Genomic DNA, 25644 nt, shown 5'->3' with positions numbered 1-25644 from the left:
ATTTTGACATCCACGACATTTTTGCATCCTCACAAAAATGCTCAATTCAGGTATGATTATCCTAGCTTTATCTGAAGATCTAAACTTAGAGAGGTAAAGTGATTTTCAGAAGGCACCACAGCTAAAGAGCTTCAAACTTTAAGATCAGAATGTGGAGGGGCTTCCTCTTCCTATCTCTGAATTCCTGGTAGACTCTGTACATGCCCAGAGCCAGCTCCATCAGGTAATACCTTTGTTTAAAAACTCAGTAGGCAAAATATAGCACATGGGCTCCCAAGTAGTTTCTGAGCTGGAATGCAAACTTGAAAACACGCTGGGGTCACTTGGCAGCTATTTCTGAAGTAGCAGTGCCTGCACAGATGTCAGCCTCTCTGGACCAACAGGGTTTGCAGTGAGTAGTCTCTGAGCATCCAGGATTGAGATCACTGCATCACAGCAGGCTCGCTAGAGCTGTGAGTGGCTGTGTGGTGTCTGATCCTTTTCTTACTGGATCCTTTCTCCATTAGCCTCTTGGTGCCCTGGGGAGTGAGTCAGCACTGACTTCCTCACAGTAACCAAGTTTCCACCCACCACCAGTCCTGCCCCTGTAATCCTTTCCAGCTCCCCACAGGGAACTTCCCAAATGTGTTGTTGGTCTTGAGGCAGGGTGAAAACCAATTTTGAAAATGGCCTTTCATAAATGGGTAAGTTGCTGCTTCTAAAGATTTAAAGTCATCTTTAAAACCCACAGTTAAAGTTGTATTTCAGACATAGGGGGGTGTGAAGGGGAAGGGCAGAGAGGATGAGTTGGAACAGGAAACCCACTAAAGAAAGGTACAATGTGCTAGATGACAGTGTCTCCAATTTATATTCAGAATGTTTGATTCCAAAAATTCACAGAATGTTCAGACTTACTGACAAAAACGATAACATTTCGAGATTGCACATGGGCCAACTCATGCTTCCTTTTGCATGTTTCTGTTTCTGAACATGTCAATCAGCATGAACACGACACATTTTTAAAAAACATACTTTGACTTTAAAGAGATATAATTTTTTTAAAAAGCCCTTCAAAGTTGGGTCAGTTTGTTCCTGGAACTAAGGAATTATCGTAGCATTAAAAAACCATTAGGCCAAAGTAGTGAGTTGGGGGATAACACACTGGCACAAACTGCTTTGCAAAGTTGGTTCAAGGATAAGGAGAATATATAAGAAGTGTACTGAGTTCCTCAGAAGAAAAACCTCAAAATATGGTGCCTATCATTAAAAGGTTTTAAGCTCTTTACAAAAATAACATATTATTTCTTAAATTACAGAGCACTCTAACAGGGAAGGGGGAAAAAAAGATCGTCCTTTCCAAAAGAGCAGTATTTTCCCGTTATTTCTGAGCCTATAGACTTTGAAAGCATCCAGCAGTTTCTCTAATTTAAAGATGATTTAAGGGAATGTGCAGCTGATATATTTTTCAATTAGATACCAACCATCAGACCCAAGTTCAAATTCATGATTCCCCAGTGCATTTTCTTTAGAGTAGAAAAACATTTTAATTGACTAAATTGAAGGCATTTTGGGGAGAATCAACCATAATTTGCTAAGTAGGTAATAATAAGTATTAGTGACTGGCTTTGCATAATAGGTTCAGGCCTGTCGTGCTTCCTATAGTATGTCACATAGTATGTCACTATGTGGGTCTCACAGTGGCTCTACGAAGTTGAGGTTACTGTAAATCCTCACAGAGGGGGGCATGAGTGCTAGAAAATTTGGAACAGCTTGAAAGTGGTGGAGCTGGCATCTGACAACCCTCAGACACAGCAGTCACTGTAGCAGCTGATTGTGGGCTCTAAGACTCCTTGGATTTCAGATCCTGATTCTGTTGCTTGTGTAGATTTGTGACCTAGAATTAGTCATTTTACCTTGCTGTGCTACCATTTGCGTAAACAGATAATAGGACTACTGAAAAAAAAGGAGATAATGCACATAATTGCATTAGGATTTTTTCTACTAGGATTTTCGCTATTAGGATCCTTGATCCCATGCTTTATTCTTATGAAAGGAAAAACACATAGGAAGGAGAATCATCTCAAGACTGACCAATTGGTAAGCAAGACATCAGATCTGGTGTCTTTGTTTAATACCGAGAATACAAAAACTATTTATATTCTCAGCAACAGAACTCCCACATCTTGCTGGGCCCGTCTCTATCCAGCCAGTGCAAGGGTCACAGTGACCTCCCGGAAGTGGCAGAGTCACCCTGAATGGCATGAACATTTTAGAAGCTGTTTTACTTTCATTCTTTTGGACAGGAATAAGAACACAGCTGAGAAGTGGAAGGATCTGGTCCTGCGCTCATGGGCTCAGTTCGGCGCTTCTCACCCTCCAGGAGGTCACTTTTATCAGGTCAGTTGGGCTGGCCAGGCCGCATCTGCCCAGATGACAGGTAAGCCATCCAGGCCTCAAGGGGGCTTGAATGTCATAGCTCTGGCTGAGCTTTTGCAATCATCTGACTCAATGACTCGGCAGTAGGAAGCACAACAACCCAGCAGAAGGAAAATAAAAGCCAAACCAAGCCACACCACCAGGGGACAAGTCCCTCTACTTCCAAACCTAAGACCCAAACAGTTGCTGCCTGTCAGGCTGACCCACAGCCAGAAAATGCAGAAGGCGCTTCAGGGGAGAGAGGGAGGCCAACAACAAAGAGGATCACTGACTTGATGCTCAGGGTTAGACTGACTTGCTGGCTTATCTTTGTCATGAATATCTTGCTAATGTTCGTTAAACTTTTTTTTCCCAACATAGGGTTGTCGTCTACCCAGGGGGGCTGGGAGTGGCTCTCATGAGGTATGACGCTGCCCCTGTTTGTGGGGGCCAATCTCAGGACATCCTAATAGGATTCACACGAGAACTTGAGGTCTGACGGGGGAAGAGAAGGAGGCTGAAGAGTCCATTTTCTGTGTTCCTCAAAATCCCCAGAAAGTTAATTTTGGGGGGAGGCAACCTACTTCAAGACAACCTGAAAAAAACAAATCAACTTGGGAAAGAGTTTGGATGAGCCACTGGGTGCTTGGGACTTACCCGCACTACGTAGTTAAACCTCCTGGAGTCCAGAATGGCAGTTGAGAAGTCCAGTCTGTTGAAAGCTTCCCCGAGAGTGCAGTAGCCATGGCGCTGGATGTGAAAACAGTGTGCAGAGGTCACTCCTGCCACACAGAGCTCATTCTCCTAACAATCCACCTGGACCCCGCCCAGCAAGCTTGACCCCATCCTAGGTAACCAATGGTCATTTGCTTCTTTTTTTGTCATGTAAGTTCCTTCTGAGAACCCCTGGGAGCCACACAGCTGGCAGTGCAAACACCCTCACTGTGACCTTTACCCCTGGTTCTCTAGAATGGGAAAATTCTAAGCTGCTGCTTATCAAGGAGCAGTTGGGCACTGAACACCTCCCAGCTGTGGAGTGTGTGAGGTGACCATGGCTGGCCCGTCAATGCCCCTGGGAGGAGCAGCAGACTTACCTGTGTCACCTCTACTGCCACCTGGCTGCATTGCCCGTGCTATTCTCATCAAAAACATTTTTAAGGCTTACTGAGGAGCAAATGTTTTGCTCTTTTATCTATGAATTCACGAGGAGCTGGGACTAGAGAGCCGTGCTGACTCATAGAGGCCAGCTCTAGTGGGGTGTATTGTTGAGCCTCTCTCCTCTCCTCAAACCACAGGCGTCCTCTAAGATAGCTGACTATGACAGAAATCTTATTCTATCACATCACCGTGCATCCTAGTTATCAGAACACATGCCTGTGCAGAGAGAAAAAAGACATAAAATGGGTTTCTAAAGTGCCATGCCAGTGTGGCTATGGTCTGCTCCCACTCCTAGGCCTACCTCACACAAGCAGATGCTGAAAACTAATTTAGGGAATAGCCCTTACTTTCAGTGCCCACACTTATGTGAGGTGATGTGTAGAGATGTAGGTTCTGTTCTAAGGCAAGGCCAGGGCTGTTAACGAATAGCTGTTAGATGGGCACATTAATCTTCACATTAATTTTTACCTCCGTTACCTCACTGAATGAACCGGAGGCCATGTAGTGACTTTGCCCCCTACCCCATTCCTCTCTCCCCAAACTCTGATGGTTGGCTAGGACGTAGGTGGCTAGCCATTCTTCCCTCCCACAGAAGACAATCATGACTTGGCATAATACTATCACCCAATATCCCCCACACCCTCCTGGGGAGGCGTGAGGCTGAGTAGACTTTTCAGTTAATAGGTGGGGCTCACCTCTTTGGTACTTCCTTTGTGAACGTAGATCCATTTTTCTTGGTGGAAATCTACAGAGACAGAAAAAAATAATACACATTTAAAATCTGTCACTTGCCCAAGATTTTAAACTGTTTTCGTTTTGACTTTACTCCAAAGTGTAAAAAGCTTTGACAAAAATACAGACTCTGCTGACAACCGAAGAGGAAGCCAGGGCCTAATTTCTATAGCGTGTCAATGTTGGAGTTTTAGTTTACTTCATCCGAGGCAAGTCTTTGATGATCAGATTTATATACCAATGCTCTAAATTAAAAGGAAAAAAAAATCAAATACCCAAGTATAAGTTTGTTTTCAAAGCCAAGCCTATAACTTACACAGGTCATAGCAAGTAGAAATAAAACAGATAACACGAGGAAATCATGCTGTCCAAATGGACTAAGCTAAACATCTGGAATGCCTGCATATTAATAGAACTTTATCCTCTCTGTTAAGACGTGCATACAACACCTAGAACTGTTAAGGGTTTTATACAATGAAAGAGGGAGAAATAAATATTTTCAAAGCCTCAGAGCATAGTTTAAAATAAAAGCACACACTTGGAACTGATTTCATGGACCACAGGAGTGGATAATAATGAAATTAACTATGCCAAATATGAATGACAAGCGGGGTGGGGGGGCACTCCAGCTAGCAACTCTTATAAACAAGACGGTAAGGACCCATTGTAAAAGGCACAGCCAGGTTTCAGAGGGTAAGGAGCTCGGTCATCACTGCTGGTGACACAGTAAACATGAAAGCAGATGTCTAACATGCAAGGTGTGATTTCTTTTCTCAAGGAATCGACCGAAGTGATCCTCCAACAGCTTTCTTCTTAAGTTCAAAACCAACAGCTTACACTGAGTTTTGGTTTTGCTGTTCATCATGTCCTTCTTTCTCTTCTTGGCTGCCACGTCATAGTTGAGGTTGCTGAAAAGGTTTTCCTTATTGTACACGTCCTTGTTGCAGTAGCTAGGAATAACAGAAGACAGGAGGGAGTGAGCTGTAACAGCAATACTTTAACATGAGCTGTTTCTATAAATAGTTCGCCGGATTATAAAACACAAACATACCTGCTCCTCAAACAAAGGACTAAAAATCGCTCAAAAGCAGTGTATACAGTCACAGACATCCCTCTTGTGGGACAGAGTATCGTCCCATCTCTGTGGAAGGCAGGGATGGGGGCTTCTACTTCTTTTCAGTCCCCCAACAGTGCCTGCCATTGTATTTGATGCACAGCCCGGCCCTCTTTAACGGAGAGAAAGCCGGGTACCACGGCTATCACTTTAAGCAAAACTGAATAGTATCACTGTAATACACAAAGCCTTCATTTTGTAGAAGGATCCACCCTATGTTGCTTTTGAAAAATAGCTTTATGGTGCTATGATTCTCAGGCCATACAATTCACCTATTGAAAGAATACCCAAGCGTCTTTTAACTAGCCTGCTTCTATCATGACTTTAAACCATGATCACATTTATAGAAATCAGACTTCCTAACTCCATTTGAAGAATATGTTTAGTGTCTGGTGATAATTGTTTGGGTTTCACATAATTCCGTGAGTAACACGAATCATGCCCAAAGGGGAGAACTCTGGTTCTAAATGAAACAAGCTGAATTCATAATTGATGAATCTGTGCAAGAGAGAACCACTCAGTTCACAGGTCACTGATGGACGGTGGTTCAATGAGGGCCAGGTGGGCACCACCTGCAGGCTGAGCTGTCATCTGGGGGCTGACTGAGTTTTATTCTATTACATAGTGCGTCTTCACATCCGCAGAGGGGATGAAGAAGCAATACTGAGGTGTGATGAGAAGATGGATTCCTCACTCTCCTAACCCCTGGGGTACGTATAAAATCAGGATTTTTAAAAACATTTTATTATCAAGGTAACTGCACTGGTTTATAATGTTGTTTGTGTTTTAGAGGGCTCTCCCCCTTCAGGCGGTGTGACTGCACCCACAGTCCGCCACCATAGTTCATGCGCCCCCTCCCCACTTGGCTCTCCCTCCTCCCACTCTCCCTCTGGTAGCCTCAGTTCTACAGTCAGATTTCCTGGGTTTGTTATTAATTTGGCTTTATCTAACCCTTTGGATTGTTTCACTCTATTCCATATGTAAGGATTTTTTTTTTTAACATCCTTGTTTATTTTTTCACAACATAGTGTTTCTCCCCTCAGGTGTGGTTGCCATAGTTTTCCCACGACCAAAATGCTCACAATCCTCCCTGCGTCTGTCTTGCTGAAGTGCTGACACATGACATCACCAACAATATACTCTGTGCTTCCGGACGCACAGGGATAAGCTTGAGGGATAATCAATCACTGGTTAATCTTCCCTCGTGAGGCCCTGCTTAATACCATTTACCGAGAAGTTTCTTTAGCCTTCTCTTTTTCATTCAGAGAACAAGATACTTTTAGGTTTTAGAAAGATTACTGCAGAAATGCCTTCTCTTAGTGTCAAGGGTGAATGTCTGGGGTCCGACTTCACATGACACATGAGTGTGTGTTTGTCAACTTGCAAGACCACAGGGGCGAAAATACCAGCCCCTCAGTGATCTGCCCCAAGTTCACCAGGAAAAGGGGCAGAAGCGTCCTTAAGGCTAATTTAAGACAATACAATCAGCATTGATGAAAGGGAAAAGGTGGAAGGTCACTTGATGGCCCATGATGTACCAAAGCTGAGAGCAGCTAACAAGCAAAGGTAGAACATTTTGTGTGCGAAAATACACACACAGGCTTCGCTTTAAAGAAAACACATACATACAGCACAGTCAGAACCCTTCAACCTAATTGCACATAATTGTAGAGAACCACGAGGTGAAGCTGTCTTATCCTCAATCACATATTTAAGCTTTAGTAGAAAATGTTCAGAGCCTGGCCAGAGATTGGGACCATAGTTCAGAAATTTTAAATATTTATATGTCATCTTATTCTTTACTAATTGAAAACAGTCCTCAAAGGCATCTGAACACTTTCTTTCCTTATAGAAACTACAAAACCTGCATGAAGCCCAAGGGTCTCATTTCCAAAAGCTAATTAAGAAGAATCTGACATAATGGACGATGCTCTCCCACAGTTGAATGTAAAAAAAGTCGGAACCAAAGAGAAACCCTGTATTATTGATGTGAATATCAGGTTTTAGATTCCAGAGGTAGGGTACAGAAGGAGGGATTATGGGGCTTATTTGTGTTGCTTGCTTATGGGTTTTCTTTTAAGCAATAATATATTCAGTTAGAGGCTATTTTGAGAGTTCAATTATGTCCATTTCAGAGAAATGCAAAGCCAACGGAAAATTACAACAAGAAAAGCCACCACTATTTAGGAACTGTGACATTTAATTAAAAAAAAAGTAAAACCATTCATAGAGGTTGCTTTCTTCATTAAATTCAACAATAGTCACTAAGTTTCTATTTTGTAGTCGATCTTACTGATGTTCATTTTCACAGGCACAGGTCTCATATAAGAAAAAAGACCTCTTTGAGTCCTATATTATCATGGTCCCCTCACCCCTGCCCTAAGATACTTAAAGACCGCTTTAGAAAAGGTGGAAGATGTCAGAATAAGACCATTTTAACAACAGAGCTAAAGAGAGCGACGGTAGAAAAGAAAAGGCCTGTTTCTCATATCATCTACCATACAGGCCACGCAAGAAAACTGTGGCCGAGCCCCACAGGCCTGCGCTTGTAGACGGAGGGCAATGCCATTTCTATGCTAATTTGCTCTAATATATACCCAAATTTTCAACTCACTAGGCCAGTACCCAGCTTGCTGCGATAAAACAAACAGCCCAATATATAAAGCTCTGAGAACAGTGGACTGTGCCCAGTGAGCGCTCATAAAAATCTTAACTACTATTTTCTTCTGCACTACTCATCTAGGGCGGCGAGGTAAACTTCCTGCTTCCCGGTTCAGTCTTAGCTCCATTGGGAAGCAACACTGGCGTTTTCAAAGGTAGGTCTGTAGGCTACCTTTGGGAAGAGTGGCCTGGGTTCAGCTGAGATTAGCTAGGGTTGGAGGGGGGTTGTCAGCGGATCTTACTCAAGGAGGGGTTCTGGGGTTTTGAGGGGTGGGGGGTCAGTGGTAAGGGGATTCAACTACCACGTCCTTGAAATATTTGGGTCACCCCAATTCATGCCAAGCTCTTTCCTTAAATTTTTAACCTGCTCTACTAAAGTCATCACTTGCCACTCCTCTGCTATCTTACACAGTTTCAACTTGCTAAGAAGGGACTCTGTTTTAAGTTTCTTGGAAACCTCCATGATGTCAGTTCACAGCAGCTGTGATGGGCTTGGTAATATTCAGTTGCTGGAGGAGGACCCAGCCCTGGACCACAGAGAGAGTGGCCAGTTGAGTCAAGAAAAGATGTGCTGGGCACACAAGTTGTGGACAGCACTAACCCTACCCCCAGGCTGAACACACCCCAGCACCCTACCCCCATGACTTCCCCGGGCAGCTCACAGAGGTCATGGAATTAGAGATGTGTAGTCCCTGGGCTCAGACTCTGCCTGTGTCGTCCTTTCACAACCCCCCCCCCTTTGTCAGTGCCAGTCTTTTGTTTTCCCCTAACAGGAGAGGCATTGAGCTTCACCTGTGTAGGCAGGCACTCAGCCCAAACCTGACATCACAGAGAAACACCACCGAGACTGATAACAGTGGAGATATTTGAGACTTGGAACCCAGGTCTCAGAAGGCCAACACTTTTAAGAAGTTGGCAGACTTCTCATGCTAAGTAGGGAAGGGATTGTTTACAATTGCTGGGGGGGGAAATACTCCGCAAACAAACAGCCAGCTGCTGTGCTAGGAGCTCCCAAGTGATTCCTAAATTCTGACTCATCAAGAACCCCAGGCCTTCACTATATTGATCATCTCTGTGATACAGAGACCCACAGCTCCAAGCTCAGAGGGCCTGAAATGAGGGGAACCAGATCCCAGCCTAGATTAACTTTATGTGGGAAGTTAAAACCATCCCCAGGCCTTCCAGTGGAGAGAGGCACCATCTCCTTCCAAAGGAGAGTGACACTGGCCTACCTCCTGAAGCAGGTACAGCCTGAATATTTATAGGAACCAGGGGCTCTGTGTTTTGAATCCTCTTTTGCTGGACCCAATGGTCTGCTTCCTACTGAGGACCTTACAACAGCATCTGCATGAACCACTGTGACCCACTTCAGCAGTTCACTACTGGACCTCTCTAGAGAGAATCTGAACTGTTATCCAGAAAGAAAGTACCAAAATATCAGCTCATCCTTCCTCCCTGAGGAGCAGGGAGGAAGGAAGGAGGGGTCTACTCTACCAGAATGGAAGGGAGCTTCCAGGCTAGGGAGAATAATTTAGGCATGATCCGTAACCTGACTCCCTAGAAGACAAAGTCCAGTGACAACAGTTGGTCTTATTTCTGGTAAGTAAATCATCTGATTTTTCATAAATAAGATTTTTTACAGTGCTCCCCAAACTTCTCAGGGACTGCCTCAAAGTATCTTTAAGAAAGGCCCACTATGATCTTTGGCGACAGACCCCTCAGATTACATACGTAGACACACACACACACACACACATATACCCACCTCTTTCCCCCACTGGAAGACAAAGGGAGTTTGAAGCATTGCAAATTACAAACACATGGGATCTCTGGAGGTCAAGCGGTCAAAATAACCACATTTTCTTGAGTTTTCTAAAAATTGAGTGCCAAGGGCTCCGCCAAACAACCCCTGGTAAATCTCAGTAAGTGGGAACCAGGCCCAGTTACAGAGCTCTCCAGTGAAGTCAATTTAAGGGCATCCGGGGTGGGGGTGGGGGGAAGCGCATACTTTTCAACCCAAGGCAGTGGAAAAGGCACCCAAGGGTGACCAGGCTGCACTGATCATCTCCGGAACCGCTTTCATTGCTCCCCTCACCGGGGCCAAATGAAGGATCTGGAAATCAAGGGCTGAGGTCCGGAACTGATGGATTCCAGAGCACCTAACTGCTCTGTGTTATGGACCAAGCAGGGTCCATAACCCTCGAATCTCGGACGTTCCGCCAGGCTGGCAGAGCTCTGGAGCCACACCTGGGTCCTGGAGCCAGGTGGGCTTTCTGAAGTCGACAGGTACGACTTGAAATGGGGGTGCACGCACTACACAAAGAAGAGCAACCGAAGGAACTGAGGAAACAGGTGCAAAAGCTTCATCCTCCCAGAAGCCGGTGGGTGGTTTGCATCCCTGCCCCTGCCCAGCCTCGCGGCCCCTGGCTTTACCACTGCTCCCCTGCCGGCCCCCCGGCGCCGGTGCACCCCGCGCCATCTGGCCGCTTCTTCTTGTTACTCATCCTCCCTGCCCACTCTGGCTGCCGCGCGTGGGACGAGCCTGGAGGCTCTTGGGGCTGGACCCGCACATTACGGCCCGGCTGCCTGGTGTCCACAGCGCCCGGGGGCTGCGCCCCCCGCCGGAAGGTGCCCTGCGCGCAGCTCGCGGGTCCGCGCCCCCGCGCGCGCCAACTGCGCCGACTCCGTTGTTTCAGGCCAGGGATCCCCGAAGTTCTGTTAAGTTTGAGCCCGGGGGTGGGGGTGTGTGGGGGCGAGACAAGACCCGCGTTTGCTGCTCGCTCCGCAGAGGGTCGGGTCAGGCGCACTGCCCGCTCGGAGACGCTGACCTTGAACAATAGGAGAAACCAACCCCCCCAATCCCGGTGACCTCTGCAGACACCCGGGCAAGTGACCGCCCGCCTCGCTCAGGGTCTACCCCGCCTCTGTCTCGGCCCTGCCAAGCCCCTCTTCGACCGCTGCGCGCCCCGGGGACCAGCCAGGGCTGGTGCGCGCAGCTCGCGCCGGCGGCGGACGCCTCACCTGCTGAGGTCGCTCACGAAGCTGCCGCCCTTCTCGTCCAGGAAGCGCTTCCAGCCGTCGGCCGTCTTCACCCAGCTCTGCCCGGGGGACCGCCAGTCCTGCCCGAGGAAGGGCATGGCACCGCGCGCGGCTGCGGCGGGTGGGCGCGACGGGCTGCTGCACGGGGCCGGCCCGCTGGCCTCGGGGACGCGCCGCTCGGGGATGCTCCGGGCGCGGGCGGGCGAGCGGCGGGCGCGGGGACCCGGCCGGGAAGCTGCGGAGCGGGGCGCGGAGCCGGGGACCTGCGCGCCCTGGGCGCAGCGCCGGGAGGGAGGCGGGCGCGGGGCTCGCGGAGTGGGGCGCGCAGGCCGGGCCGCCGTATTTATCGCGGCCGCCGGCCGGGCTCTTTGTTGCCGGAAGAGCCGCCCGCGCTGAGCCCGCCCCCCGCCCCCCCACCCCGAGGCCACGTGGCTTTGTTTATGGGCTCGGCTTGTTTTCCCGGGCGCCGGCGGCTCCCGCGGCTCTCGGCGGTTGCACAACCGCGGGCCGGTGGAAACTTGAAGCCGCGCGGCGGGCTGCGGCTCCCACTGCCCCCGGGCTCCGGGCCGCGGCGCTCCCCCGTGACCCCCGGGGCCCTGCGGCCGCCCCCGGGAGAGCGAGGCCGGCCGATGCCCCGGCCGCGCTCAGGTTCGCGAGGTGCAGGGAGGAGGCGCCCCAGCCCGTGTCTGGGTCTCTGCCCACTGGGGTGCGGAGGAGCAGACCCCGCTCCCACCCCGCAGCTGTCAGCATCCAGCCCCGCGCTCGGAACAGCCCCCCCGGAGCAGGCGCGCAACCTCCAGGCCCCCCTCGCTGCCCGAACCCCGCTCTGGGGTGCAGGAGGGACAGTCCCTCACCCCACCCTGCCCCGAGCTGTGGTTAGCGAGTCTGCTGTCAGGCCGGCCACACCTGACAGCGAAGGCAGGAGGAGAGGATGGCCGGGCGGTGGCTGGTCCGCGCCGGGCAGTGGAGACGGGGAATTCCAACCCGCTCGAGCAGTCTCCACCCGCGCAGGCCCCGGCCGCCCCGCGCGTCAAGTGTTAAAGTGAAAGTTCTAGCGCTTCCAGGAGCCAGGAAGGGGTGTCTTCCCTCCACTCGCTGTCGGAACCTTCTTCAGGATTCTGGGATTGGGCTTTTCTTGGGTTTGTTTTGAGGACCTGCTGTGCTCGTCGCCTCCGGGCTGTGCAGCATCCTTTAGTCCTCTTCGGGAAAATACCAGGCGAGGAGTCTTAGTTGCCGTGAGCATGAAGGTAAAGAGGCCCTGTCTGGAATGCTGTGCCAGGGCTCACGGATGGGGACTAAAGGTCCCTCTGTGCATGCTTTTAGGGCCCAGGCCGCCCTCTATACCTGTGCAGGAGGCCCTCACAGACCTTAGTTTAGTATCTAAAGTCCCACAATCGCTGTGGGCAGCCGGGTGGGAGTTACATGGTTTTTCAGATGAGGGCCCCAAGGCAGATGAAAGTCAGTGACTTACCCAAGGTTACACTGCTAGTTTTGTCACAACCCTTAGTAGAATCTGAAGCCACTGTTTACTTTTATTGATTGACTGAAACAATCTCTCTCTGCAAAATAAACTCCGGGAGAGCTGGTGGGTTTTGCTGGAGGGACATCCCAGCCCCAGCACTGCCAGGTCCAGAGTAGACCTTAAAGAACTATTTGTTGCAGGAGCAGTAAATGGACGTGGGATGCAGCTATTATGGTGAGCTCCTTACCCTTCATGACCTGTGACTAGGATGCTTTCCAGGCTGATCCATTTGCCCATTCCATCCCATACAATAACAGAGGAGAGATTCCATGTGCAAGAGTTAGCTTCTGACTTGGTTCTTCCCTGCTCTTTCCTCTTATGGACATCAGTATCTTCTGCCTCACCAATTCCGTGCAATCTTTCAGACTCAAAATAAGTAAAGAAATTTGAATGCCCAGGAAGGGAACATACTGGAAGGAGCAGGAGATGGTTTTCCTAAAGTCTGTTTTCAAGAAGCCAGGGTTTTTTGATTTAAGTTTCCTACCATAAATAATTTATTAGTGCAGTAATAGTAAAAAAAAAAAGCTTGTAAAAACATGGTACGAGTTCCCATGCAAATGTTAAACGCCGTGATCATGCTAATAGATGAGACCATCTTGACCTTTATTGGAGGCAACTGACATCTGCAAAGAAACCTAGTAAGGGATATGATTGTTAAAGATTATGCTAGTTACATGTGAGTGAGCCACAGCTCTGTAGAACCCAGAAAGCAGAAGGTTTCAATTCTAGTTCTGCTAGCACTGCCTGTCCAGCCTGGGTAAATGACGTGAGCTCATTTTTTCTGGCTGTCAAGAATGAAGGAAGCCTGTCATGCCTGCCTTTCCGCATTGTTTAGAAAGTGTAGTAAGTGGGATTATTGGTAGCAGTTCTTTCCCCCTCATTGGTCATTATGCACCCGCATTGGCCATGACTTCTTAGTGATGTAACCTCCCTGATGCTTGACCTTGGGCTTGGCCATGTGACTTGCTGTGACCAACGGGAGGCTGGTGGGTGTGATATGAGCAGAGGATAGGATGTGAGCTTGTGTGTCTGGGTTTTTCCTCTTGTGCTCTTGCCAATGCCAAGGGCATAGCCTTGCTAGCCACAATTTCTAAAGTCTTGGTCCCAGATACTGACACATACAACAGATGCCCCAGTTTTCCACCAGGTTCATTAGCAAGAAATAACTGCATTGCTGAATGTTGCTGAGATGACTGTGGTCTTTTATTACACAGCATCATCCTGTCCACAGCTGACTACTACCAATGGTTGAGTGGCTGAAAGTTTGTGAAAGTTTTTTTTTAAACTTCTAAAATTTCAACCACAAAGTAGGAAATCACAACTTTTTTGGTCCTTGTCTTTTTGCCTAAGGACTAATCTCAGGAAGCTCCAGGATTTATTTCTAGTTCTTCAGTTTTCTTCTCCTAAAAAAAAAATGTGGTCATTGTATCTGAACCCAGCCTTTATGAAGTGTGACTGACTGTTTCAGATTTCCCACAAATCTAACATCACACTTCCTCCAACACGGGGGCGTCTCAACTGCAGCCTTGTTATGCTGAACCCTTAAGATAAAGATTGTGCTCGGTCATGTCTGGGACAGTTACCTTCATCTCGGGTGCTGATTTGACTTCGCAAAGGCTCTGTGATGGGAAGCTATCGTGGCTAAACCCTGAATAATCACAAAGGCAACGTATCAGTGTCCGAGCTTCAGCCTGAAGATAGAGAGGCAGAAGGACACTCCGAGCATTTCCCAAGGCACGGACTTGGGGGGCGGGTGGAAAGGGAGGAGGAGCAATAGCCAGATGGCCCGAGTTGTGCATACAACATGAGGACCATGACTGTGAGTTTCGGGCTCCCACACTTATCTGCTGCATCTCCCCTACAACTTTGTGCCATAGATGGCAGGGAGGACTCTGGGTGTGTGGTTATGCACCCTTCTCCTCCTGGGGCCTTGGGGATCCTTGTTGGTGGGGCTGTGTCTCTGTGGCTTGGTCACCATAGTTCCTGGCACGGTACCTGGTCATGACAGGCAATCAATCAATAGCTCAATAAATGTCAAACTACCCTGGGTTGCTGTCATGCCCAGGCCCTCCCCATTGGCATCTTATTACTACTAAGGACGTAGCAAGGTGGGGAGAGAGAGGACTGGCAACCCGCAGTCCTATCCTACATTGCTGAATTCTCCAACAGTGGTGCCTTCCTAATTGGTGAGGCAAATCAAGAAGGTGGTAAAAAGATGGCATCATAGGAAAAAAGGTCTTAATGTGCATGTCCTCTGATGATAGATGCTGGCTGTGCTGAAGCTACTGTACCAAGCACTTGGCAAATGCTCTCCTCGAAAAAACCCAGGGACTAGATACTTACATTCCCATTTTACAGATGAGGAAACTGAGGCTCAGAAAAGTGGAATAGCCTGTTAGGCTGTTACTGAACTAGTTCTCAGGTCTGTCTCCAGTCCTACTCGGAGCCAGGTAGACTGGGTTCAAAGCAATTTCCCCATTTAAATGGTTACGGGACCCTCTCTGTGCTTCACTTTCTTCCTTTGTGGTTTGGGAATGATAGTATTGACCTCAACGGGTGTTGTGAGTCTTTCCTGAGACACTATACGTAAAGTACCTGTAACAGTGCCAACACCAGTGGCAGCTATTGTTATTTTTCTGCAAAGTTCCTACCACCATCTTTTCCTTGGTTCAGTCCATGTCTGTCTCCCTCACCAAATTCTGTTTTGACGGCATGGACTGTACTCACTCAGCTAATTTCCAGATATGGGAAAACATTTCTACTGGAGCAAATTGTACGATGACATGATAGTTTGCATATTACTAGATACTATTTATTGCACTTGAACTTTGGAAACAGACCTTATTCTGGCCAGAAGACTGCATTGTCAAAGGTAACCCTGGCACAATTTTAGCCTGTCCACTGCCTCATAAGGCTATTTAGAGAAATTGTTTCTAGAAACAGACTGTGAAAAACCTGATAGAAAGGAAGTGCACTGTTATTGCTGATCCAAGATGACATTTATTAAAGTTTTGGCCCAGGATAGATTCCTCCCTGAAATGCAATTGTATTTTGTCTTTCATAGTTTCTCTTTTTGATAGGTTTTTTTTTTTCCATCAAAAAATATTTATCAGCAATAGTTGTAAGTTAAAAATAACTTTAGCTTGTGAGATGGGGCGGCGGCTGGAATCAACGAAATCCCTCAGCTCCTCTGTTCAAGTTAGTGTGAATTTTATAAAGGAGGAGCTAGAAAAACTCAGTCTATTAAATGCAACCTGTTGATACTGTCACAAGGAATGTATGTTTAATGCCACAACGATTTGCATATGACCTTAGACCCAGTCTGTTTAGGGTGGGGCATCCTCGAAGCCACGTGAAATAGATCTTTTAGGTGTGTTTGAGCAGGAACTGCTGGCTGTGTTATTTTTGGGTCTCTGGCTGCCATGATTTCTGCCAACTAAGTTAAAGTCAGTCAGACACATGTCACTGAAAATATTCTCGTGACTTTAATGAGAATCATTTGGCATTCCTCAAATGTAGGCCTGTTCTTTTTTTGAGAGAGGGTCAAGAGCATTTTGCTATAATCCTCCTTTCAGAGTTGAATTGCTCAATTTTAATGAAAATTCTTTTATTTTTCTTTTAATAAGTAGCAAAAAGGTTTTGGCGATGGGGCTGCTAACTTTTCTGAAATACAGGGAAATGAATGAAATCACAACCTTTACCAACAGCACAGACTTCCAGTCTTTTGTTTAAAAAATGCAGATTTGAAAATGAGGATGTTAAATTTGTCATAGTAACTTTGCATGTTAAATTTGTTAGAGATGTACAGCTTTATGTACAGTCTTAGTGTCTGCTATTGGTTGAAACTAGCCCATCTATAATCCTTGGAATGTATCTTAAACAGTTGAGCAGCGCATTTTAGTTCTGCGATTTCTCATCTTTAAAAATAGCTTGGACTGAAATTTATCTAGACATTGTGTTGGGTGATTTCCTTCCTTATCATTACAAATATTCACATAACTTTGCAAGGCAGGTATCTTTATCTCCCTGTTACAGATGTAGCCACTGAGGCCCAAGTAACCACTTACTGAAAGGTCTGCTTACAGATTAGCACAAACTGTTGGAGGATCCCTGGTCCACTTCTCTCCTTTTACCCAAGACAAGAGACACTAACTCAGGAACACAGAGCTAGCTAGTAGCCGATCTGGGAACTGGGCATCATGAGTACAAGCCCTATCAATTAGAATATTCCATCAATCCTGCTGTCCTGACCATTGTCCCTGAGAAGTAAGACTCACATTCTCTGATTTATGCTCCCAGTGATTGACTTTTTTTTAAAAGATTATTTATGCATACAAGAACTGGGGTACAGACCAGAGGTATGGGGGGTGAGAGGATTCACCAGAGACAGAGTGGGGAGCAGAACAGGCAGACTGACTGAAATACACTGCTGAGGGGAACAGTGGGCGAGTCAGGAGAGGTCTGCTGCGCCATGTGGGTAGCTCCCTGGCTGGGAATTGAACTTGTGCTGCTGTGGCTGTGTATGGCTTCATAGGTTGCGTCTTAACCCTTGCACCACCAGGGAAGGCCCCCACCAGTGATTGACTTTTGCCAGGACTTCTCAATGAGTTTGGTTCAATGAACGCAGGAAGAAGCAAATATTAGAGTCCCTATGGAGGCCACTCTTACCCTGCATCCTAGGGAAACAGCAAATTTTAAAAATTGGGCCCTATGAGTCCTTCAGATTGAAGGCAGACCTGCCTCCTATATTTTCACCAATTGCTGTCAACACTGCCTGTTTTGACTCATCACCCCTAGAGACTGGAGAAGCAATTTGTGAATCATTTAAGTGTGTTTCCTTGTATGAGTCAGGTATTGTTTGGTTAAATCCAGGGGAAGTCACTAACCTATTTGGTGGTCAGTTGTCAGACTGATCAGCTCCCTGCGTGTTGCTGAGATAGTGGGATGGTTCTATGGTATCACTGGTGCAAGGGCGAGCATCAACAATGATTCCAAATTTTCACTGGAAAATAGAAGAACACAGTTTTCTTCTGTCCTTCTTCTGGAGTGTTTTGTATATCCCTGTCTTATCTGTGATTTTCTCATAGAAAACAGAGTGTATAGGTATAATCTGCTCACTCCTTATGTCTGACATCTGGCACACACGAGGTCTCTGTGTATGTGGAATTAAATTTCTAAGTTGTAGCTGGAAATTCTGGTCCATGAATTGAAAAACCATTTTACTGTTGGTCTCAGACAAGTCAGTAAATATTAAAATAAAACAAATCCATGATTTCTTTTAAACAACAGTACATTCATTTCAGGAAGAAGGTAATTTAAAAAGTATGGGATGTTCATCTTCTTTCCCATTCTGCCTACTATCCGAGAAATTCAGTCCCTTAAGGGACATAATATGTTCAACTAGGGTTTACTGTTGATAGTAATTTAAGAAATATTTTAGTCTTTTAAACATCTGTTTTGCTAAAAATGGCATTTCTTTTAGACAAAAAGCCCTTGCTAAATGCATTCAAATTGTGTATTTATTGAAGAGATGGTGCATAAATTGGATTTTTCCCTTCCTCTGTCAACTAAGCCACAGGAGTGGCTATCTTTAGTTCTGTTTTTAATCACTTTACAGCTGTAGAATTTATTAGAGAATATCATCCATTCATTGTCTCAACTGGGGCGCACCACACCCTAAATATGTCCCTGCTACTCTCCTAAAACAGCTAGGGAACACAACGGTGAACATTTGCCCTCAGGGAGTAAATAGGCCACAGAGACATACAAATATGTGACAGATCCAGTGATAGAGATTTGCATGAGGGGTGCTGGGACACCCACGAGGATAAAGCACCGAATCTAACTGGAAGAGCAGGAGAGACTTCCTGGAGAGACTTCCTTGGGCTGGGCCTTCAAAGATGAGTGGGACAAAGCAGATGGAGATGGAGGGGGGGCGTCCTGTTGCAGGTAGCAGAGTCCTCAAGGACAATGCCAATGACCAGCATGGGGGGCAGTGAAGGACAGAATGTGAGTCAGAGCCAGAAAAGAGCTGGGGGTGGAGGCAAGCAGGGGGCAGACTGCAGAGGCTCTTGGGGGGAATGGTTGGAAGCTTGGACTTATCTGAAGTGTGGGAACCACAGCAGAGGTGTAAGCAGGGACTGTCTTGGGGACAGCGTGCTGTGAGTAGATCTGTCTTTGGGAGGCAGAGGGCTGGAGGGAGGAAGTACAGGTGGCCTCCAACTTCTGATGGTTCAATTTAGGATTTTTCAACTTTACGTGATGTGAAATGCACTCAGTAGACACCAAACTTCAAATTTTGATCTTTTACCAGGCTAACAATGTGTGTTTCCATTCTCTTTGGATATACAGCAGCAGCCACAGCTCCCAGGAGTTCCACTTGATCATGATGGTCAACAATTGATAGTCTACAGACTGTTTTCACAGTGTTCAATAAATTATGTGAGATAGTCAACACTTTTTCGTAAATCACATAGGCTTGATGTTAGATATTTTGCCCAACACTAGGCTAAGGTAGGGTTTTGAGCACAGTAAGGTGGGCTTGGCTCAGCTAGTAGGGCACACATATTAAATGCATTTCTAATTTATATTTTCAACGTGGGCTGGGCTAATCAGGACATGGCTGATTGTCAGTTGAGAAAGATTCACATAAGGCAGGGGATGAGCTAGGAGGCGGTCCAGCTTTCAGGCAGCAGCGGGAGAGGCTGAGTTAAGACAGTGGTGGCCAAGTCGATAAAGGGGGTGGTGGACCTGAGACAAGTGTTGGGACTTGGGGATGAACAGGTGTGGGGATGAAGAGGGGAAGCACCAAAAAGGACTTTTTCACCTAAAGATTCTATTTTAGGTGAGAGAAGAAATGGTGCCCTGGGGTCTGATTGTCCTGAGCGAGCCCTCACTTCCATTGGTTTTAGGACCAAGAACAGGGCAAACTCTGTGTTTCCTCTGTCCTGGGAGAGCTTCCTTGATGCTGGACAGATTTCTTCCCAGCTGCCCAGGTCTGCCCAGAGAAGAGGCAGGAACTCCATTTAGAACAATATTTTTTTTTTAAAGATTTATTTATTTATGCATACAAGAGCTGGGGTACAGGCCAGAGATGTTGGTGGGGGGGTGAGGGGATTCACCAGAGACAGAGTGGGGAACAGAGCAGGCAGACTGACTGAAATACACTGCTGAGGGGAGCAGTGGGCGAGACAGGAGAGATCTGCTTCGCCATGTAGGTTGCTCTGTGGCCAGCCGGGGATTGAACTCATGCTGCAGAGGCTGCTGTTGCTTTATAGTGTGGTGCTTAACCCCTTGCGCCACCAGGGAGGCCCTATTTAGAACAATATTCTGAAGGGAGCTTCTCTTTCGCCCTCACTTAACTGATCTCTCTTAGATAAGATGGTTTGTCTCTGTCAGAAGTTACAGCACATGGTCATGTACCATGGAGTCTAAATGTTCCATTTTTACCTACCTTAGAAATGTTATAAATATTTATAGTACTATTTTTCACTATCAATAAGAGATGACTTGTAAAGTTATAACTTTCTTTTAAACAAATAAACGAAGAATGAAATTGCCTAAAACCAACCATTGAAAGAGCATGCACTGAAAATTTGTTTTATTATGTCTATTTTTTTGTTTGTTTTTTGCAATCCAGGTAGCACCTTCTGCTATCCCTCTGATTTAGGGGGCTGCCTCACTGTGACTGGGTGGGAGATAAAACTTCCAAATGTAGGGCCTAAAAGGACCAGATCTTGCTCCCCTCTGTGGTGCAACTGGGACAGACATAGGATTTAGGCTGAGCAATGGAGGAGAATGGAGGTTCCTTGATGGAGGGCAGTCCTCACCAGTGTAGAACTTGCATGTTAGAGAAGCATTCAGAGGCATGAAAACACACACTCTCACCTCTGTGCAGTACCCTTCAAGTTCCTCCTGTCTCATGCTAATGTGTGTACTTGAACCAAGGGTTGAATTAGATCAGAGGGTCTTTGGAAGGATGAGAACTTACTGAAATAATTCATCTGCTGAGAAAACCAGCCTCAAGCCCAGACAGGACATTTTGGCTTCTACAAAACTGTCACATTCAGAAATCTTGAGACAGTGAAAAATGTTGAGCTGTCCATGTGTGAAAGTAAAAGACAAAGAATTGAAAACATTGGCGCTTCGATTTTTTTATTTTTATAAATCTATGCACGCACATCATCACGACAGCAACCCTGAGCCAGAGAAAGCTCACTTGATGAAAATCCTAAATTCCCCTAAGGATAAATCTGTTAGTTTCTGTTTCAGATGTGAAATTTAGCTTGAAAGTAGGAGGAAGGGAGTAACATTTATTGAATGCCTATTGTATACATGGGTTTATTTAACTCACCCCCAAGCCCTCCATGGGCGGTATAAGGTCCCTGTATATTCATAAGGACCCAGCCTCATTCCCCGATTTGCTCAGAGTCCCACAGCTCACAGGCGGCAACTGGCTGGCATTCGAATCCAGGACTTTTGGCTCCAAAGCTTGTGTCCTCCAGAGGTTATACGTGGGCAGCAGGGGGGATAAGGACACCATGATGCTGGAGAAGAGAGATCTTCCTCTGGGTGAGGAGCAAGAGGAGTGCTGAGTGGAGGCAAAAGGGGTGGATCAGGGCCTCCCCTGATGGTGCAGCGGTTGAGCGCTGGGCTGCGAGGCTGCCTGCAGCCTCTGCAACACTGGTTCGTTCCTGGCCGCCTGCGAGGGTCCCACAAAAAAAAAAAAAGGGTGGATCATGTGAGTTACTGTAAATGCCCCTCCTCTCCCCTTACCCCATCCATCTACTGTCCTAGGCCCAGAGAGGCTGAGCCCTACAGATCCCTCACCTGAACTCTCTGGCTCCCGTGCCCTCTGGCTTCCTGCTGGGCTTGGCCAAAGAAAGTTACTGGCAAAAGATCCCTGTGGGAAGAGAGAAGTCAGACAGTATTTCTTCCTCTCTCCCTTTTGGCTTCAGCGCCATAGTCTTCCACGACTTCAGTTCGTATCAGGCAACTCTTTGGCCCTGATTTCAGTTTTCACTGGAGTCTGCAAAATTGCTTTTGTCTCCTTGCCCCTGAAGACTGGGAGGCAGCTAAAGCTTCCAGCTGCCCTGGTCCCCAGGCGCCTTTGCTCTATCCACACCTCTGTCACTGATCCCTTCCTAAGCCTCTTAGGTTAAACCGCTTGAGCAGAGTTTTGTATCCTGCTGGGCCCCTGTGTGATTCAAGCTTACTTTATTTTATTGGAGCATAAAATTTTCATTTATTTACTTTATTGAAGCAATGTTCATTTCCCAAAGGATTTAGCGTAGTATTTCTTGAGAAGGCAAGAGTTTCTTTAAATCAATTTGATCTACAAATATTTGATCTAAATGCAGCCTTCCAGGAGGCCTTACAAAGTAAGGCCTTCTTCCCATTCTCGATGCTTCTCTGAGCCATGGCTTCTGCTGCTTGCTCACCTTTCCCTGCCAGACATGACCTGTCTCCATCCCGCCTCCCAGTCCAGCCCAGGGTGGGTTTAGAGAGAAGGTGTGTCTCCTCCTGTGTCTGGAGGAGTCAGTGTGAGACAAGAGACTGTCCTTGCCTGCTGCCCAGAGGATCGAGAGCTCACGCTGAGATAGTGAAGAGACAGAGGGAAAGCAGACTTTGGTGCTGAAACAGATTAATAAAGACCTTGGTGGCTTGGCCTGTGACCTTCCAGCCCAGCGTTGGGCAGGTCCAGGGCAGATGATAGGCTTCCTTGCAAACCACAGTTATGGGACCTCACACAGCCCAGATCAAGGAGGCGTGTTTCTTTTTCACAATTCATTTTCCTTCAGACTACCCCTTCAAGCCTCTTGAGGTGGCATTTATGAGAACTTAACATCTAAATATTAACAGGAATGGCAGACTTTGTCTTGACAGTCTAAGATCATAGTGGTCTCCTGCTTGAATTATTACTCAAGTCCTTAACCCCTGTTCACTGCTATGTGATCCAAACCCAGAGGACTCCCTAGTTGCCAGAGATGACATGATCTATAAAACAGAATGAATATAACAGAATATCCCATGTGATGCAACCTGGAAGTCAGAACAACCTGTGTTAGAGCTGGAACAAGCTTTTAATGACTCTCCTTTTTGATTTTAGCTGGCTGCTCCCTTCTCAGACCCCATCTTTTCTTTTTAAATTATTTTTTATTTTTTTAAATTTATTTATGCATATAAGAACTGGGGTACAGGACAGAGGGGCAGCAGGGTGGGGGGAGAGGATTCACCAGCGACAGAGTGGGGAGCAGAACAGGCAGACTGACTGAAATACACTGCTGAGGGGAGCAGCGGGCAAAACAGGAGAGGTCTGCTGTGCCATGTGGGTAGCTCCCTGACTGGGCCAGGGATCGAACTCATGCTGCAGAGGCTGAGGATAGCTTGATAGTGTGGTGCTTAACCCCTTGTGCCACCAGGGAGGCCAGACCCCATCTTTTCTAAGTTGGTTTTGTTTACCTCTCTTCACTCATGCCCATGCTCATCTGAGAAGACTTAAGTTCTTCCAGCTTTGGACACTAACTGCTTTCAGAAACGTAGTAACAAGGGAACAGTTGCCTGAGATTTAGAATTAAAAAAAAAGCAAAAAGAGCACATGCATTATGGGTCAATATCTTTGTTCCAACTTGTTTATTGGACTAAACCATCCCTCACAGGCTCACAGGCTGGAGAAGCCATGGAGAAGTAGGGAGGCAGGGAGAAACAATGGATGCCCAGTGGTCTTGTCAAAGGAAGAATCTTGTTCTAGCAAAGTCCTCTCAAGTAAACTGTCCACTGTTAGAGGTTCGAGGTTGCACGTATACTTTTGGCTCCTGCTAATGTGATTGGAGAATTGGTATTGGTAACATCGGTAGAATAGAAAAGGGGATGCATTTTATGCATGTTGGTAAAGGAATGAGTTATTCTTGCTCCTCAGATACTGGAAATTGGAAGTCAAAAACCCTCTCATTCCAACATAGAGCCTCAAAAGTTTTGTAATTTTCATTTAAATTGTTAGGAGTCTTGGAGCTATTCATTAATGTAACTTCCAATACATTGATTGAAACATGGAATAAATTATGCAAGTTATCAATGATTGAGTAATCGCCTAATCACTCTGATTTTTTTCTTCAATAAAGTTGTATAAATAAAAAAAAACAAAATAAGAGGAAGAGACTATTTTAAGAGTCTCTTTTACCTAAGAAACTCAGGCAAACATACTTTCCTCCCAGCACTAGTTATGGCTGCTTTCATCATTTCTATGAAATGATGAAATGATTTCTATGTCATGAAAGATGACTGCAATTTATGCTATAAATGTTGATTTCTACAGATGTGGTAAAATTTAACTGTTACTCTACCTTTTTCAACTGGTTGCCATCCAGTTATAATCCTTTGGGATATGCAACTAGCCTAACACTCCTATATTCCTTCTTTCAAGCCTGCATTTGGTATTTACTGAAGACCATGTAAAGTCTTGCTATTGGTGAAACAAAGGTGATTGAGGTGTGGGCATTGCCTCTGGGTACAATCTGGGCCCAGTGAGTCAGTGACAAGTTCATTCAAGTCTCTGCTTTTGAGTGTCCTCTTATGTAAACATAATACTGACTCTCATTCACTCAAAGAGTGCTGGATGAGTGCTTGCTAGTGCCAATGCCAGGCTCTAGGGGAATAAGACTAAAAGAAAAAAATGGGTATAAAAAGCAAGGACAAAACAGCAAAACTCTTTCCAAAATACACAAAGAAAAGTAAGACAGGGCCTCCCTGGTGGCGCAGCGGTTGAGCGCTGGGTTGCGAAGCTGCCCGCAGCCTCTGCAGCGCCGGTTCGATCCCCGGCTGCTCCCCGGCCACCGGAGGAGGGTCCCACATGGCGCGCAGACCTCTCCTGCCGCCCGCTGCTCCCCTCAGCAGTGTGCTTCGGTCCTTCTGCCTGCTCTGCTCCCCGCTCTAGCTCTGGTGAATTCTCTCGCACTCCCGCGCTTCTGACTGTACCCAGTGCTCGTATAAATAAATAAACAAACAAACAAATAAATAAATAATTTTTTTTTTAAAAAAAAGAAAAGTAAGACAAAAACCAAAGCAAATAATAACATAAATCCCCAACAAATAAATAAGAAAAAAAATCCCTAAAATCCAGCACTCCAAAACATACTCAGGTGGTCATCGCAGTAATGATGTTTATAGTCCAGGAACCCAGAGTTTGCGATCATCTTCGTGCGGGGTGTTGTAGATTCAAAGATGAATAAAATGAGGCCTATGGTCCGGGAGGAGTTCAGTCTGGTACAGGAGACAGTTGTGTCTACAGACAGGGTCTGCTGTGTGTCAGGCACAGTGTTGGGTTCTCTCCATGTTCTTCCATAATGACCTTGACAGGAAGGACAGTTCTCCTCATTCTTTGCTCTGAGAATTAAGGTCTGGAAGGGGGAGGTGTCACTCACCACTGGGATCGGGGTCAGGGTCTCTGCAGGGAACAGACGGCACACTCAGGGTGGGTAATTAAGAACCTCAGTAAAGAGACGCTTTACAATTCTCTGGGCAGAGTGCAGGAAACCAGCAAAGTGTGGTGGTGGACACTCAGGCACAGCAGTGGGGAGGTGAGCCCCGCCCCTCCGCCTGAAGGGGCAAGTGGAGGGAGCAGTTATGGAACCCGGAGAGAGGAGTTATGATTGTGAGAGGCCCCCAGGGTGGGGAGGGATTGTGGCCTTTGGTAAAAAGATACAGCCCTGGTCTCCCCTTGGGAGAAAGGAGCTCAGAGACCCAAACACCCTGACTTCACTCTCTCCCTGCCCTTCAGTCTTCTGCTGGTGCCTGCCAGCGAGAAACCCATCGGGAACCAGAGGGCGAGAGGGCCCACTGACGCAGCCTCCATGCACAAGGCAGAGGAAGGCAGGGCACTGGTTTGGAAAGGCAGAAGAGAAATGCCCACACTGCTGGGGAGGGGTAGCCGGGGGTCTGGCCCTCTGCCTTCACGGGTTTCTGGCTCCATGTCCCTGTCTTTTCCACTCTGCCCCGTGAGAGCAGCAGCTCTGCAGCACTCACACCT

General features: G+C 46.8%; 1 protein-coding gene and 1 pseudogene across 1 annotated transcript in view; one reads left to right on the top strand and one right to left on the bottom strand.

Moving 5' to 3' along the window:
• FBXO32 (F-box protein 32) overlaps window positions 1-11343 on the bottom strand; it is a 29339-nt gene extending 17996 nt beyond the window's left edge. Inside the window, exons 1-4 of the mRNA XM_037502023.1 lie at window positions 11081-11343; window positions 5122-5234; window positions 4248-4297; window positions 3052-3144 (exon numbers count right to left, since the gene is read on the bottom strand). Of these exons, the coding sequence (XP_037357920.1) occupies window positions 3052-3144; window positions 4248-4297; window positions 5122-5234; window positions 11081-11196 (372 nt within the window). The 5' untranslated portion in view covers window positions 11197-11343. The remainder of the gene's footprint in view (window positions 1-3051; window positions 3145-4247; window positions 4298-5121; window positions 5235-11080) is intronic.
• A 10732-nt stretch (window positions 11344-22075) lies between these two features.
• LOC119249383 (ubiquitin-conjugating enzyme E2 D3-like) lies at window positions 22076-22687 on the top strand (annotated as a pseudogene).
• Window positions 22688-25644: the final 2957 nt, after the last annotated feature.

Source organism: Talpa occidentalis, unplaced genomic scaffold, assembly GCF_014898055.3.
Source record: "Talpa occidentalis isolate TD23 unplaced genomic scaffold, MPIMG_talOcc4v2.1, whole genome shotgun sequence".
Classification (NCBI taxonomy): domain Eukaryota; kingdom Metazoa; phylum Chordata; class Mammalia; order Eulipotyphla; family Talpidae; genus Talpa; species Talpa occidentalis.
This window is presented reverse-complemented; position numbering and strand designations above follow the sequence as displayed.